Source organism: Lactuca sativa, chromosome 1, assembly GCF_002870075.4.
Source record: "Lactuca sativa cultivar Salinas chromosome 1, Lsat_Salinas_v11, whole genome shotgun sequence".
Classification (NCBI taxonomy): domain Eukaryota; kingdom Viridiplantae; phylum Streptophyta; class Magnoliopsida; order Asterales; family Asteraceae; genus Lactuca; species Lactuca sativa.
This window is the reverse complement of record NC_056623.2, coordinates 132,051,323-132,068,706: the sequence shown is the minus strand read 5'-3', so window position 1 is coordinate 132,068,706 and position 17,384 is coordinate 132,051,323. Positions and strand designations below refer to the sequence as shown.

At 35.5% G+C, this 17,384-nt stretch overlaps 1 protein-coding gene across 1 annotated transcript; it reads left to right on the top strand.

The window, feature by feature from the left end:
* Positions 1 to 5,824: 5,824 nt before the first annotated feature.
* LOC111909385 (uncharacterized) lies at positions 5,825 to 6,937 on the top strand. The gene has a single exon (XM_023905199.2). The coding sequence runs from the start codon at positions 5,825 to 5,827 to the stop codon at positions 6,935 to 6,937; it is 1,113 nt and encodes a 370-aa protein (XP_023760967.2).
* The last annotated feature ends 10,447 nt before the right edge of the window (positions 6,938 to 17,384 follow it).

Sequence of the window (17,384 nt, the reverse complement as noted above, 5' to 3'; positions counted from 1 at the left end):
GTAAGAGAACCCTAGCCGATTTCCTCCCCTCTCCTCTCTCCTAAATCATCTTCCTTGCTATTGGTGTTTGTAAGCCATTAGAGGAGTGACATTTGTGACTCTAGAAGCTCCAAGACCTCAAGATCAACAAGGAACTCAAAGGTATGATTCTAGATCTGTTTCAATGTTGTTATTTAACCGAATTAGTCATTAGAAGTCTTGGATTCAAAGCATGTTTATTAGAAAGCCTAGATCCAAGCATTAGGGTTTTGCATGCGCACATAGGAAAGTTCTTATGGCTAAAACCCATCATAAGTATATGCATATTCTTAAGTGATTATTCATATATGAATATACCTACACAAACACACACACACACACACATATATATATATATATATATATATATATATATATATATATATATTATCTGTTTTGTCATCCCAGTACGTTCCTCCGTTGCACTGGAATGTTGAAGGGTTTTGTGGCAAAAAGAAATATGTGGCACAACGGTGGTTGCATTAGTTGCGGTGGTGATGGTTTATATTCACGTATGAATATTAAGTTCCTTCGTCGCATCGGTACACGGGAGGGTTTTACGGCAAAAAACATATGTGACCCAAATTTATTCTCACATTCTCGATTTTATAATTGTTCTCATTTGAACTTTATATATATATATATATATATATATATATATATATATATATATATATATATATATATAGAGAGAGAGAGAGAGAGAGAGAGAGAGAGAAAGTGGGGAAAGATCAATGGAGAATTAAAATGAAAGAGAGTACCAACAAACTTTTTATCTATAATGAATTTAGGTACCAAATTTCACATGTACATACATATATCTAAAATAACTGCACAAAAAAAAAGTGAAAAACAAAATTATATCAATGTACATATATACATTTCTAGTTAATGAATGACCTAATTGGTTCCACTACTACTAACTGAAATCATCAATCTAGTCTAGGATTAGCCAAGCACTTCAGATGTCGACAACAAATCATCGAGGGCTCCAAAGATATCGCTTTTTTCCCTTTAGGGCAAAAGGAACGAATAAACTTCGACTTATATGCTTGTATCTTTTATTCATGAAATCATGCATGACGCTACGTTTTATAACATCACGTTACTGATGTGTTTTTGTAACACCAATGCACAATTGATTTGTAAATTAAAACTCATATATCTCTCTTTGAAGAATAAAATATATTATCGTCTCATACTTACTCGTGATAGAATCCATGAAATAATTCTCTGAGCATGGGTTTATCCAAGACTCAAAATCCCTATTTTTCTAATTACTCATGAATATTGTAGTATGGTCCGTCCAAATTAATATCATACTTCTAACTGTCAACAAGAAACAAGTCTTTGGTATAACCTTAGAATGTTCTTGAAAGTTGTTTAACAACTATAGTCACACAAAATTCTAGTCCTTTTTCTCACAATGTTCTGAGACTTTGAAAAGTTAGCATAAGCGAATATATATCTGAAGCATATAGGAATCGACTCATTATATCTTATATAAGGATCTGATATATGTTCAGTCTCTTGCTATAATATTTCCATATATGGGATTTCCTATGTTGAACCATTTCAACATGATATTCATATATGTCTATGACTAAGTTCTATTAAACTATACAATCTAAACCTTTTAGATTAGAAAATAAGTATGAGTGCAATATCCCTTAAGTCTACTATAGCGAAACAATTCTCAAACTCTGCAATTTCTAAATTAAAAACTGTGTTCCCTATGAACAATATTGTCAACATCCAATACTAGCATAACAATTATGCTCCCAATAGTTTTGACATGTACCCAGAAATCAACTGGACTTCTGGAAATCAATACTCTTGACATTCTTACTGAAGTACATATTTCTGTTACATGATGCTTCAATAAGTCTCTAACTAGACTTCTTAAGCTTATACACATTCATTGGATAGCATATGTATGCGTTTAAACCCTTTTAGAACTTGTAGATATATGTCATGAAAGTTCAAACAATTCCTTTCCATTCCTCACAATTCGAAATATGAAGAGTAATGTCGTAATCATATTGTAAATTTGAGAATGCAGTTAACAAAACCAATATCCATATTGATCTTTATCTGATTTGTAAATCTATCAGCAAAAGTATTTCCTCACAATCATTCTCATGAATTAGAGAGAAAACTTTTCCACCTAGTCTAAAATCCCCCTCTGGCACGTATCACAATATTGTTTGCTTTGGGCTCCCAGCACGAAAACTTCCCAGGGGGTCACCCATCCCTAAATTGCTCTCGGCTGGGCATGCTTAACTGCGGAGTTCTTGTAGGATCTGATGCCCTCACAACTTTTAAAACACATTGTGATAGAGAAGGTATCCACACCCTTTTAAGGAATGCTTAGTTCTCCTTCCCAGCCGATGTGGGATCAGCTGCAACTAACCTGCCCGCCTTCACCCCCCGTTATATGTTTCGATGCCTCGTTGAACACAATGACCCGTGTCCTGGCTCTGATACCATTTGTAACATCCCCATCTGGCACGTATCACAATATTTTCCGCTTTGGGCTCCCGACCCAAAAACTTCCCAGGGGGTCACCAATCCTTGGATTGATCTCACGCTATCACGCTTAACGGCAGAGTTCTTATGTGATCTGCTACCTTCACGATTTTAAAACACGTTGTGACAAGGAAGGTATCCACAACCCTTTTATAACAAAATGTGTCGTTCTCCTTCCCAGCTGATGTGGGATCAGGTGCAGCTAACCTGCCTGTCTTCACCCCCCATTATAGGTTTCAACATCTCCGTTGAATACATCAACCTATGCCCTGGATTTGATACCATTTGTAACATGCCCATATGGCACGTATCACAAAGGGATGGTTGACCCCCTGGGAATTTTTCGTCCTGGGAGCCTAAAGCAGACAATATTGTGAAATGTGACAGAGGGTTTGTTACAAATGGTATCTGTCACACCCCCAAACTGGAACAGCGGAAACGTTCGGGGGCGGAGGACGTCATATATAGTATCACAAAAATTGAATAATAGTAATCAAAGCAACATCAACCATTGTATTAATAACATACTATTTACATTGTGTTCAAAACATTAATTGTATAACATTAAAACTATTGCAAAAGATAAGGCGTAATGCTACTACACTCCGTCTTCGTAACGCCTGAGAGGGTACCTATCTACTAACTTTCATGAGAATACAAGTGGTTTGAAAAGTGTCAATATTTAAGTTGGTGAGTTCATTAGTATTTTGGTGGAAAAGATATGTTCTTTGTTATTAAAACGTTAACGTGTTCTTCCAGAAAATCCAATATTTTCTTAGTAAACAAATCGTAATCTCAGCACTTTGAGACTAAAAAGTATAAGTTTCTTATGTTTATGACTCGTGATTCAAGATTCTAATTTATGTACTTAGTATGAACCATACTGTTACCTCATATAGTCCTATGATTACTTAGAGTATGAAAATTATATATAATAAAAATCGAGCGGACAGTCGATTGGGTGAATCTAACCTAAGCCCACAACCAAACAAGGAACAGGAAGAAACGCGGAAATCACACATTCCACTGCCTATCGGATCTTCATTATATAGAATCTTAATGTATACATTAAGTAATCATAGACTTTAGTAATAAGAATATTTGATATATGTTATTCTGAACTTTTGTTTGTACCATATTAGTAAATAGTATATAAAGTTTCGCTTTTCGTGTAACTAGGTGTAATCTAGAAATTTAGTACTTACAAATAATGTAATATAGTTTTATTATTTAAATAAAACCCTTGAAAGTATATTTGCCTTGAAATCCGAATGTAAGGTTAATAATGAAATAAAGATATTTGATAATATATTATTCATAAATATGTTGTTGTTTTCTCTTTGTGAGTTCTTATAACCATACTGACCCAGTCGACCTGATTGCAACGTTTTTCAATGTCGGAACGTTAAAGACATTTCTCATCCCAGGCTTGCCGACCTGATTGTAGCTAACAGTCGGGATGTGGGGTTATCAGTCTCAAATAGATCTATACACGAATATCTCACTCTCCCTACAAGAGACTCTGGTTATAAGTCAAGACTTTTACTCGCACTTAGATAAGTACACTAAGATGTCTCACAAATTGCTTCAACATTTTTGTGAGTAATAGCTGAAAATCCTTTTTGTTTATATGTTAACCTGTACTTTGTAAGATAGATCCTTTGTTCCATAAACTATACCTATTATAGTTTATAAGTTTGTTTTCCGTGTTATAACCATGTACTTTGTAAAATAGTTTATTTGTTCCATAAACTATACTTATTATAGTTTACAAGTTTGTTTTACCGTGTTGGTGTGATGTTGGTGCATGTAAATGCTCCACAAATAATGAGTGTTTATTAGGTTGTATTTTCCCTTTATTTTGTATTTTGTGGTGTTAATACTCTTCCTCCTATATAAAGGGAGAGTTGGTCATTTTTTACTTTAGCTAGCTTATCTTTTCCTTTGTTAGAGTTATACTTCTCAAAATGTAATCTCTAGAGAGAGAGAAAGTTGATGGGTTCTCCCACCCAGGGAGAGTTTCTCTCCCACTATGTTCTTCATGCAATATATTTTATCTCTCTTTGTTCTTAGTCTTTTTTTATTAACTCATAATATGTTCTTCGTGTTCATAGTTACAAAAACACGATTAATCTCGAGATATCTTACTTCCGCACTCACCGTTCGTTATAAAAAATAGGTTCATTCAATTGGTATCAGAGCCGTACCTTGAAGGTTCAAGCGACTAGTTCAAGGGAACGACTCCCGTTCGGTAATTATCTTGAATATTTTTAGGATTTTTGCAAGAATTTTCGGGTTCAAACCGAAAATTTTATGATGAGTTTTCTATTTTTTTGGTGTTGATTCGTTCTTAGAAGAATAAATAGTTGCTGATGTTCGTTCATAATTTTTCTGCTGAAAATCCATTCTTACCAAGTTTTTTTTCTTGCTGCTGAATATGAAGAAAAAGAAGAAAATATTTTTATCTAAGAGCTCACTTGATGATTTTCCTGCATATTATGGAAGAGACAAAATAATCTTGGGTATATGGAGAAGACTTGTTTTGGAAAGAAGATATATCAGCAATCTTTTGAAATCATACGACTGCAATAAAAAATATCATGAAGGTATGATTCTCCTGATTTTATTTTGTTGTTGGTATATATTTATTTAAGCCATGAGGGTACAAGTGGATTGGGTGGTGAAGAAGCTGAAACTTATAGATTAGGGTCTTCGCATGATTTTCTTCCATGAATATTGCACATGATTTTTTTTTGTCGTAATTGCCATTTAATCCATAATTCCATCGTGACATACAAAAAAAAAAAAAAAAATCCCAACATTTCTTTTACTATCACACGTTTTCTGTAACACTCATGCCTCTGCCATCTTTATTCACAAACACTCCATCTCAATTAACCTATACATTTAGACTAACCCTTAGGCTTGACGGTATGGGTGCGGTCCGAGACCGCACTTCGTGCCACATGGACATGGAACACCGCCCCCAGACCGCGGTCTGGTGCGGTCTCGGCCGCAGTGCGACTTGTGAGTACCGTGCAATTTGATTGGCCCTGGATCTTTGATTGTTTTGACCGTTGAATGGTCTTCAATGTTTGTTTTTTTTTTTTTTTTTAACTTTACTACACACACACACACACACACATATATATATATATATATATATATATATATATATATATATATATATATATATATATATATTACCAATCTACACAATATTTTTACACAACTTTTTATCATATCTCTACTCCTTTTCTCTATTTTTATTTGAAAAATGTCATCTTCCAAACGACCTAACAAAGAAAAAAAACCAGTCAGAAATACCAACACCCCAGTACCTTCGTTTGATCAACCGATTTTCTCACCTCCGTATTACCACTACGGCGGTATGTTTCCGTATTTTCCACAACGACCAGGGCAACCACAACCACAAACACCACCACTACCACAACCCGACTCGGATTTTAATCCATTTGATTTTTTGTCCCAACCCGAGTTTGTACAACAAACACAAACACAACCAGAAACGGTCGTTTCTGATTCTGAGCCGGAATTCGTTACAGAAACTCAGCCCACTCGAGCAGCGAATAAAAGAAAAGAGAAGGCGGAGGCTAGATGTTGGGAACCTTTGGAAGTGTTGGTGTTGGCACAATCTTGGATCGATATTTCAGAAGATGCGACGGTTGGAAAAGACCAAAAGTATGACCGCTTTTGGATTCGCGTTTTACACAGGTTCCATAAAGGAATGAACTGTGGAGAATACCGTTCAAAACATCAAGTGTACTCCAAATGGGGGAAGATGAACAAGGAAGTCATGTTGTTTAATGACTTGTGGAACAACATGAAACGTCAATGGAAAAGTGGAGAAAATGATGAAGTCATTTTGAAGAAAGCCTTGAAAGTGTATCAAAAAGAAAATCTGAAGGCTTTCAAGTTTCTTGAAGTTTGGAATTTTTTGAAAGATAACAGGAAATGGCTGAGTAGCAAAACATCTGACCAACATATCGACAGTGGGTCAAAACGCAACAGAACATCGGAGTCCGACCACACTACATCAGATGCTCGTGTTCAATTTGATCTGAACGAAGATGGACCTGTTCCAGTTTCACCACCTTCCCGACCATTGGGAAGAGACAAATCAAAAAACAAAGGCAAAGGCAAAGCGTCGGATTCAGATGATTTGAAAGAAATGGTAACTGACATGAAGGATATAAAAGAGAGAATAGACAAGATTTTGAAAATTGCTTCTGAAAGAGAGCTTCGGAAACAAAGGGAGAGCGACATGCGAATACTAGCAATGGACACGTCGAATATGACCGGGGCCGAGCTTGAAGTGGTTTTGGCGATGAAGGAGGAAGTGAAAAACCGTTACATGAATCGTGGCTAATTGCTAGTTTTTTTTTTTCAAGTTTTTAATGGTTTCTTGTGTGTTTTTTTTTAAAGATGTTTGTTTTTTGTTCTACTTTGTTTTTCTAAATTTTTAGGTTTTTTTTTTTTAAATTAAGTAATGTATGGTATTTGTATTTTTAATTAATGAACTATTATGTTTTTAAAATTATGTTTTTTTATTAAATAATAAGTTTTATTAAATTAAAATAGTTAACAAAAAAAAAACAAAAAAAAAAACAAAAAAAAAAAAAAACTAAAACTGTGGCACCACACCCTTGATGTGGCAAGAAACCACACTTAAGTGGTAAAATGTGACATGACGCTTACGTGGCGAGGGAGGGAGTGCGGTTTCGGTGGCACCACTTCCTCCAGTCTTAAACTGCCTCCACGTGACCCTTTTGACCATCCATATCTCTTTTTAACCGACACCTTTTTTACTTTTTCCTTTTTATTTTCTATTTTATTTATTTTGTCTTTTGCCAATTCAATCCTTAAGAAATCCCCACCGCAACTTCTCAATATCACAAAACACATTACATCTTGCGGTACCCTATTTCGTATACCGAAGTTTTACCACAAACCAAAACAACCTCGGCCCCACAACCCTTTTTCATTTAACCCATTTTCTTTTTCCAAAAACCGAGGGCAACTTAACTGCGGTATCCACCGGAGTTATAAAAAAAAAAAAAAAAAAAAAAAAAAAAAAAAAAAAAAAAAAAAAAAGTGCGGTCCACACTTCCATATTTGGATCGTAGTTAACCCATTTATACCGAAGTTTGTTTTTCTGCCCCTGCACTTCGGTATATACTGCAGAAAACCCCCCTTTTCAACCGCAGTTTATATTAAAAAAAAAAACGTTGCGGTCCCACTCCTATATCTTAAAAGTTTCCCTTTAGACACTACCGCAGCCCAAAAAATAAATAAATAATAAACACTGAGTTTGTCACCACAAAATCATTCCGAAGTTTCACTTTAGCCCCCCTCACTTCGGTCCATACTGCATATTTAACCCCCACCAATCTCCGCATCACTCGTCTCAACCACCGAAGAGTTCACCTTTCATTTTTGACCCCTAAACTTCGGTCACCACTGTAGTCAGCCCCCTCTCCACCTCAGTTACACATTCAACCCTCAACTTCATATTCATTAACCAATTTCCAACGCAACCTATTTATTTTATTTTTTTATTTTCTTAGCCCATTTATTTTATTTTACACCCATTTTTAATGCCCACCCATATTTTTTTTATTTGAACGGAAGGAAATTCCCAAGCAAGAAACTTTTAATTAACACCAATTATTTTTTTTAATACCATTTTTTTTAACACCAATTTTTTATTTAGCCAATTTATTTATTTTTTACCCAATTTTTTTTATTTAGCCAATTTATTTTTTCTAATACCAATTTTTTATGATCCTTTTTTATTATTAAAAACAATTAATTTTTTTTATTATTAAAACCAAATTTTTTTAACACCAACTTTTGCCACAACCGAACATTGGATTGTCACATTGGTTTACTTCATGCCGATTATTTTGGAAGATTAATTCATACCGCAGTCGGACTTTATATTATTCTTTGTGAGACTTGCACCGCAACGGCGATTGATCAACAAAGTTGTTTCGCATTCTCACTTTATGGGATTTTTATAACTCGTCGCTCTTGATCTCCGGTTGACGAATCATGTATCTTGAGCATGCGGACTTTATTTTTCTATTGAAGACCACTTCGAGAGTTCCGACACCGCCGTTTGGGTATACTGGTATTTATTCGGCACAACAGTGATTTTTCATGCAGAGATATTCTTCTTTCTATGGCATTTTGTTCGAGCAGCTTCAACAATGGAATCCACCAACTTCTGTTGACCGTAGAGTATATCTTTTACTCGATTTCTTGTGTCTTATCGAGACCTTTTATACATCTAGGGACAGCTTCTCTTAGCTCTTGGTATCCGACACTCTCCATCCGATGATTTGTTGATTTTTGATAATCCGGTCATTGGTTATAAAAAATAGGGAGAGAATATCATCCGGATTTGATTATTATTGTTTGATTTTGGATTTTTGAAGACTTCTGAAGACGATTATTTATTTATTGATGCGATGTGACACTTATTTTTGGTATTCACGGATCAAATTTTTGGCATTACTCGATGTTTTCCGATTCAGATTATTTATTATTCGGACTCTACCACATGATGATTTTGTGTTCACATCTGGTTCAGTTCTTATGGTTTCACGAGTTTGGATTTATGATATGTTGAAGACGAAGATTATTTTGGCGATGTGACGTGGCACTTATTTTTGATCCTTGGATCAAAATTTTGGCATCGTTGGACCATGTTTTTGGACTCACATTATTTTTATCCGGATTTCATTTTATGGATGCTTCACATTTTTAGCAGGTTATTCTTTGAAGAATTTCGGTGTATTATGATTCGAGAACTCAAGATGTTATTCAAACTTTTTGAAGCCGAAGTGTTTCTTTTATTGGATCTTCTACTTGCTCATGGTGACCTCCTTCTTCGGGTGATTATGACTGGTTTGAAGATTTGGATCTTATCTTTTCTGCTTCATTGGTTGTGCTTTGAAGCCGAAGACCTTCATTTTAGAGATTCATGGTCAGTTTCAGACTTCACAGACACTTCAGAGTTTCAGAGACATTTCAACACTTGATCTCATTTTATTACCACACTTGCTAGTCGGATTACTGTATTATAGCCTTGTATCACTTATTGTATCTCTCATCATTTGTAAGCATTTAGGGAGAAAATGTTGGTGCATGTAAATGCTCCACAAATAATGAGTGTTTATTAGGTTGTATTTTCCCTTTATTTTGTATTTTGTGGTGTAAATACTCTCCCTCCTATATAAAGGTAGAGTTGGTCATTTTTTACTTTAGCTAGCTTATCTTTTCTTTTGTTAGAGTTACACTTCTCAAAATGTAATCTCTAGAAAGAGAGAGAGAAAGTTGGTGGGTTCTCCTACCCAGTGAGAGTTTCTCTCCCACTATGTTCTTCATGCAATATATTTTATCTCTCTTTGTTCTTAGTCTTTTTTTTTTATGAACTCATAATATGTTCTTCGTGTTCATACTTACAAAAACACGATTAATCTCGAGATATCTTACTTCTGCACTTACCGTTCGTTATAAAAAATAGGTTCCTACATGTGAAAATTGTTGCGTCTCAACATGTTTTTGATAAATCATTTGTAAATTCAATAGTAACAATATTTAGCATATTTAGTAAATTTCACATTGAACGGTATATTATGGTAAGAAAATATAATAAACAATTTATATTTTTAAACACAAGATTTCTTGTGTTTTACTTGTATTCCCTCCCCCCTTTTAAACAATTAAAAATCATGAAAGCGTAGGGGTATGAACTAACCTTGTGTGTGTGTGTTCTTGTTTAGATACGAATTGGTTGCAAATAATCATCGGGATAGAATACATGATTAGAGTCGTATCTTAATAATTTTTACACACGATATCGTATTTAAATCAAATAAAAATAATTTAAATACTAAGTTAAAGTGTTAAACAACACTTAATTATTGTAAGAAAACTTACAATAAGACATAGAATAGTTTGTAGGTGTTCTTGGTGTTCTTGGGGAGATTTTTAGTGTTTTCGGTTGAGGATTTGAAGATGGTAGGGTGATTCACACAATTCTTGAAGAATGTATAAAAGATTTCAGCAAGATCATCAAGGCCTTCGAATGATACTTGAAGGAAAGAGGATGATGAACTTGATGATAGTTGAGAGAAAATAGGAAGGTTTTTGGCCAAAAGATGGAGGATTGATGGTTGTTTTCGGACTAACACACACACACACACACACACACACACATATATATATATATATATATATATATATATATATATATATATATATATATATAAAGGGGTTTTCGTCCGAGAAAACTACTCGAGAAGATGGATTTCGGGCGAGAAGGGAAATCCACCGAGGAGGGTTTGCGATCCGAGAGGTATTTGCGGTCAGAAGGCAGCTATGACGTTTGCGGCCGAAGACTTGTTTCCGGTCCGAAAGTTCTTGCCCGAAAACGGTTCTCGGTGCGAGGCAAGGGGCTAGTTCGAGGGTTTTCGGTGGGGTGTTTCCCATGTGAGACTTCTCAGATTTTTAGGCTTTTTGCCTTTAATTTTTGAAACACTTTTTTAATAAAGGTTTATTCAAATCAAAACCATTAATTTAAATTTAATAAATTAACAAATCAATAAATTGAACTTTTATTTAATATGTTTGACTTTTGTTGACCTTGGTTGACTTTTGTTGACTTTTACAGATTTGAAAAAAAGGGTTGTCACAGTATCAGAGCCTGGGCACGGGTCGATTTGTTAGACGGGGACATCGAAACCTATAATGGGGGGGGGGGGGGTGAATACAGGCATATTAGTTGCACCTGATCCCACATCGGCTAAGAATGAGAACTAAGCATTCCTTAGAAAAAAAGTGTGCTTACCTTTCCTATCACAACACGTTTTAAACCCATGAGGGCATCAGATCCCATAAGAACTCTATAGTAAAGTATGCCCAAGCGAGAGCAATTCAGAGATGGGTGACCCCTAGGAAGTTTTCGTATCGGGAGCCTAAAGTGAACAATATTGTGACACGTGCAAGAGGGGGATGTTACACCTAGATTTGATGGTGCATACATTCCTATCTATTTGAATGTATCATTTCCAACCAACAATCTTAACACAAGTTTTAGGACAAAACCAAATTCAGATTTAGCTTTCCTTCATGGAATGAACTTTGTTGTTTTAAATTTCTTGCCCTCTAGTAACACTAGGGCCTACCAGTGCCTCCATGTTGTTAGCAGCTCACCCATATTGATCAATGTACTTTCACCGACCAACACACTTTGCTTTTGTATTTAAATAAAAACATAGAACTAATAAGCACTGCCAACTCAATTTGAAGTGCATATAAATAAGAATGTGTCAACCAAACATCATAGGTTATCAACCTTATGTTGCCTACTAGTGATAACTAAAAGGTTTGTTGTCGATCGACTCTTTAAACTCTCAAGATCAATACGAATCCGACTGAATTCTTGACATATGAGTCTTCTCTCAATAAACATTCCTTTATGAGCCTAAACAAATATTCAAAAGTTCACGTGGGTTCCCGACATGAAAACACTTCATAGAATAGGTCTCAGTTTATCTTTTGTTTCTCGATTATTAAAAACATCACAACTTCAATTCTATATGTTCTAGAGTAAGAAAACATTTTTACTATAGATATTTCAAGTTGTTTTCAACCTTCTTAGTTTGAAAAAGTTTCAAGATATGATTTGTAGTTACTAAAGTATGACTCTAAAACTTGATTCGAACATAATATGACTCATCTATGATCTACCCATTTCTAACATTGTTCGATTCCTCTTCTTAGTTATATAATTGAACTAGGATGTTCTTCGAGGATCAATTGTGATATAAATCCATAAGCACTAAGATGACATAAAACATGATACTAAAGTACTCTCTTTTCCTTTCAAATTGGAGAAACATTTATCTTTCTGCCTAATAGATACTTCTTATTTGTTCAGTTACTTTTTCAAAGTATCAAAATTATGCTTAATCTTATAAACACAACCATATTTACTGAAATATCAAAAATTCATGATGAATAGAGTTATCGTCCTTTGTGGTGGATTTGAATAGTCCATATCAACATGTACTTGATCCATTAGTCCTTCACTTGACACACATAAACATGTGATCAATGAATTAGTCATAATTTTCCAATGAACAAGATTCTCTTGCATCATGCAATTCAAATTGTATGTCTCCAAGTTTCTATCCAACTGAAACTTGCTGATGAGATTTCTTTTCACTTAGTCAATTACGACAATACCACAAGCGATATCATAAGAATCAAATACACAATTAATATTGCTAATATTATAAACATAACCAACACTTTCATAAATTCCATTGCAAGGAAATATATAATAAGGCAACCAGATAAACCCAAATTTTCACTTTTATTGAAAATAAGCGAAAAGCTAGAATTTTTCCTTACAACACATAAAATGAAAACTATGTTTCTAGACATCCATAAAAGTAATAGCAATCTATCAAATTATCCCAACTCCTTAGTAGTAGCTCCAAATTCTGATCTTCGACCCATGTGACCAAAGTCCATTTCTCATGATCAAATTTAACTCACATTGCTCAAGCTTCCTTCTTTCTCTTAGATCCTTTAATACCATCAAAATGTGATCATCACATCCTGTATTAAGAGTCTATTAATAGGAACTTATCAAACATTGGAGTCAAATAATGGATGTACCTGAAGGAGAGTCACACGACTTGACTTTACTATCTCTAAGATCTTTCAGGTATTTTGGGCAACTTCGTTTCAAATGTCCCTTCAATTGGTAGAAAAAACAAATAGACACTTTGGGGTTAACACATGGAATGATCCTAGAACTAGCTTTTCCTTTTACCATATGATCAAGCAATTTGATCTTGGGCGACTATTTTCCATTGCGAAGAGAAATCTTTTCTGGACCACTATTGTCACCATTGTCAATGTCCATGGAAACCTTGGAACTAGACCTAATAAGCATCTCTGCTTTAGATGCGCACTTAAGAATTTATGCTTAAATAACAATCAACATTTAGGCTAGATTAATTGGGGTCACGTCGATGTTCCTCATATAAAAGTTCTCAATAAACTAATCATATAACTTTGGAAGAAAAAGAAGAACCAAATCAATGGCTTGCTCCCTTGGGAAAGCGACAACCATTCTATCTAAATTTTCAATGTATGATTTCATTTGTAGAACATGCACACACACACACACACATAATTTCCATCTTGATGTCTACATGCCAATATGTCTTGATTTGTCTCATATCTTTCAACTTGAGGAAAACGTGACATTGGGAAAGTTAAATGAGGAGGAGGTGAAAGATTTGAAGAAGCATGATGTCTAGTTCCACCAATTCCCGAAGAAGGGAAAACATTTTCACCTTGATTAGAATGTGGAAGATCGTATTTAGAAGGATGAGGAAAACCATTTCCAAAAGAACGAGGAAGACCATATCTAACTTCACAATTCATCAAAAATTAGGAGAAAAGATAATTCAAGTTAGTTGATTATAATCCTAAATTATTAAACCAAAATTTAAAATTAAAGCTAGTATCCATATTTTAGATTCGAACTTTGAAGAGGGATGTCGTAATAAAATTCAAATCTATTTTAGGTAGGTAAGGCTTTTACCAATTCCAAGCTTATGAAACTCCTAGATCTTTTAAGATCCATTAAATCTGATCAATGGCATGTTTAATCTCGGATTATGCTCTCACTTTTGTTATTGGGATGTCGCGGATCCCAAATGTGACAACCCTATTTTTCCCAAAAAGCATTGTAAACACTCGTAAGCTAAAAACAACGAAATTAACCTCAAAAATAAAATGTTCAAGTATCTAAGTTGGGATGCATCGAATATTAGATATCATGCCAAGGTTTCCAAAAACATAAAGAACGCTCAAAACCGGGTTATATTGAAGAAATTATAACCACTCGTATATTTACGACGCGACGTTAAAACAATATTTGACATAAAAAGTAGAATCTCAATAAAATGCATTTTAAGCCTTAAGTATCTAAACAAAAGTCGTAGATCTCGTTGAAAGGTGAACGTACATAAAAAGATCGCCCAAATGGGACCTCGTATGAAGAAGTTACGAATTTTCAAAGTTTCGTAACAGTAGTAGAGGGCTAAAAACTCGGATTGAAGATCGAGTGTTATTTAGCTAACGCAACCTAAACAAAAGTTGAAGATCTCCTCAGTAGTAATAAAACAATAAAAAGACAAACGAAAACCGACGTCGAATAAAGAACCTATGAATTTTTAACGAACTTTAGGAGGCCCGGCCTATTAAAAATATATCATTAAAAATAAAGTCAAAACTAGCCGACGGAGTCTAAATGAAAATTGTAGAGCATAATCTCACCTACGCGTGGATATAAAGAACGCGAAAAACGGAGATCGTACGCGAAAGTTACGGAATTTAGAAGTCGGAAGCAGGGATTACGCCCCGCGTAATCTGGGAGTACGCCCCGCGTACTAGACCCAGAGTCGAGTCCCATCGGCCCGCCCAAGCTACGCTTAGCTAGCCAGGAGTCGTAAGCCATGACGCCATATTACGCCCAGCGTAACAACGTACGCGCCGCGTACTTGAGTACGCCCAGCGTACTCCAAAATTACGCCCCGCGTACTCACTCTTCCAGCACTATAAATAGATGGCATGAGCTCGAGTCTTTGCACACCTTTCTCAAATCCCCAGTTACTCTCACACACTTCCAAGCACAAGAAGCTATCCCGACGACCTCGGTTTCCGCACTCGAGCCCCGACGGAAGATTTACGCTGCAGAGATCCCCGAAGAGCCCGACGACGCAACCATCCGCGGACGAAGTTCTGCTCAACCCTAGCCTCTCTCTTCGAAACGAGTGAGTTCATACCCCTACTTTTCAATTCTTTTCACATTTTAGGGGGGGGGGGGGGGGGGGGAATACAAGTACATTACAAATCAAAGTATTATTTTTATAATATCGTTCTTATAGAGTGTTGATACAAAAATAACTTTATGTTTTAAAGGGACATTATATCACCAAGTTGTTATTACCAAATGGGAACATACTTTTGACAAACTATAATGAGCATAGTATTCAAGTGATTCATACATTTTACATATACATCTCGACAAATGAAATGCTTTCAAAAGAAGTACAGTCTTTTATCATCGTAAATCTGTTTATACCTAGTAATGTGAGACAGCTTCACGTACGTTCGAGTATGCATTATTAAGTCCTGTATTATATACCATAATCCCTTGTAGGGGGAGCGTGATACTTGTGTATAGATCTATACGGGATTGACAATCCCACACCTAAGCTGTTAGCTACAGCTAGGCCGGCAGGCCTGGGGTGACAAATGTCATAACAGTTCCAACGCCTGAAGAACGTTGTTACAGGCCAACAATGTCATTAGCATGGTTATAAAACTCACATAAAATTATAAAAACAAGTTAGATTTACGAGATTCATACATGCATTTCAGTTTTCCATTTCATTGTTAATACAAATGTTATCACTATTATTCAAGCATGGAAAACACTAATGCACTCCAACACGGGAGACTTTTCAAATCATCTATAGAAAATATTGGATTTTCTGAAAACCTCGTTCATCGATTTACTATCAAAAAGGACATACTTTTCAAATGCAAAACACTTATGAACTCAGCAACTTAATTGTTGACACTTTTTCGAAACCACTTGTATTTCTCAGGGAATCAGTAATACAGGTAACTACCAGCTTTTGGAGAAGGAAACACTAAAGATGTTTTATTATTGAACATTTATCATCTCATTGTAATATTCTTTTGCTATTATGTATAACGCAACAACATACGTTTTCATTATATATGTGATGGTTGTGTTACTTTCTTTACAATATTCAATGGTTGTGATACTACGTGAAGTCATCCACCCCCGAATGTTTCCGCCATTCTGGTTTGGGGGTGTGACAGATTGGTATCAGAGCATTGTTTATAGTGAACTAAGTATATCGAACCACATACGATATACAAACTATAAATGCAAAGGGGACCAAAGACCCTCTGATGAAACATTTTCATGAACAAAATACTTTCTTTTAAAGTTATACATTTTTACAAGCATGCATAAATCTCGTATCATAACAAGTTTTACTAAAAAGTATTACGGCAAGTTACGACACTACGATTGAGCCTCGGGGTATGTAATCATGTCGAGAATAAATATAGCCTGATCAACTATATTTATCCTGGATTTGACCAACGTACGTCGAGGAATGGTCGTAGTGGACAACAAGCCGAAAACTTACCAAATACAAAATTGTTCTAGTTTCGCCGAGTTGAAATAGTATAGAAGTATTATTAAAAATAGTTGTACAATAAAAATTATAGTTAAAAATAATAAGTCGCTAAATAGAAATTTCTTTTCTTATAACGTTCTCATACATCTATCCTAGTACAGACAAATGGCCGGGTTCCATTTACCAGGAGATCCCTACTACCCAAACCAAGGCAACGGCGGTTGGATAGAAGAAGACCCGGAGGAAGACCCAGAGGAAATCGAAGAAGAGGTCGAGGAAGAATTCGAAGTCGAAGTCGGAGAGGAGTTCGAAGTCGACGAAGAGATCGTGGAGATTTCTAGCGGGACAGACTCCGAGCCAGAAGTGTACGACCCTCCCATCCCTCATCCTCCCGTAATCAGACCAGATCAACCGGGACCCATCCCCATCTGGGGAAGCCACCTCTACTATTGGAGCCGCCAACAAGGTGTACGCCCTCCATTCGACATGTGTCGGGATTTTTACAACGTCAGGGGGGGGGGGGGGGGCTCAGCAGATCGAGCA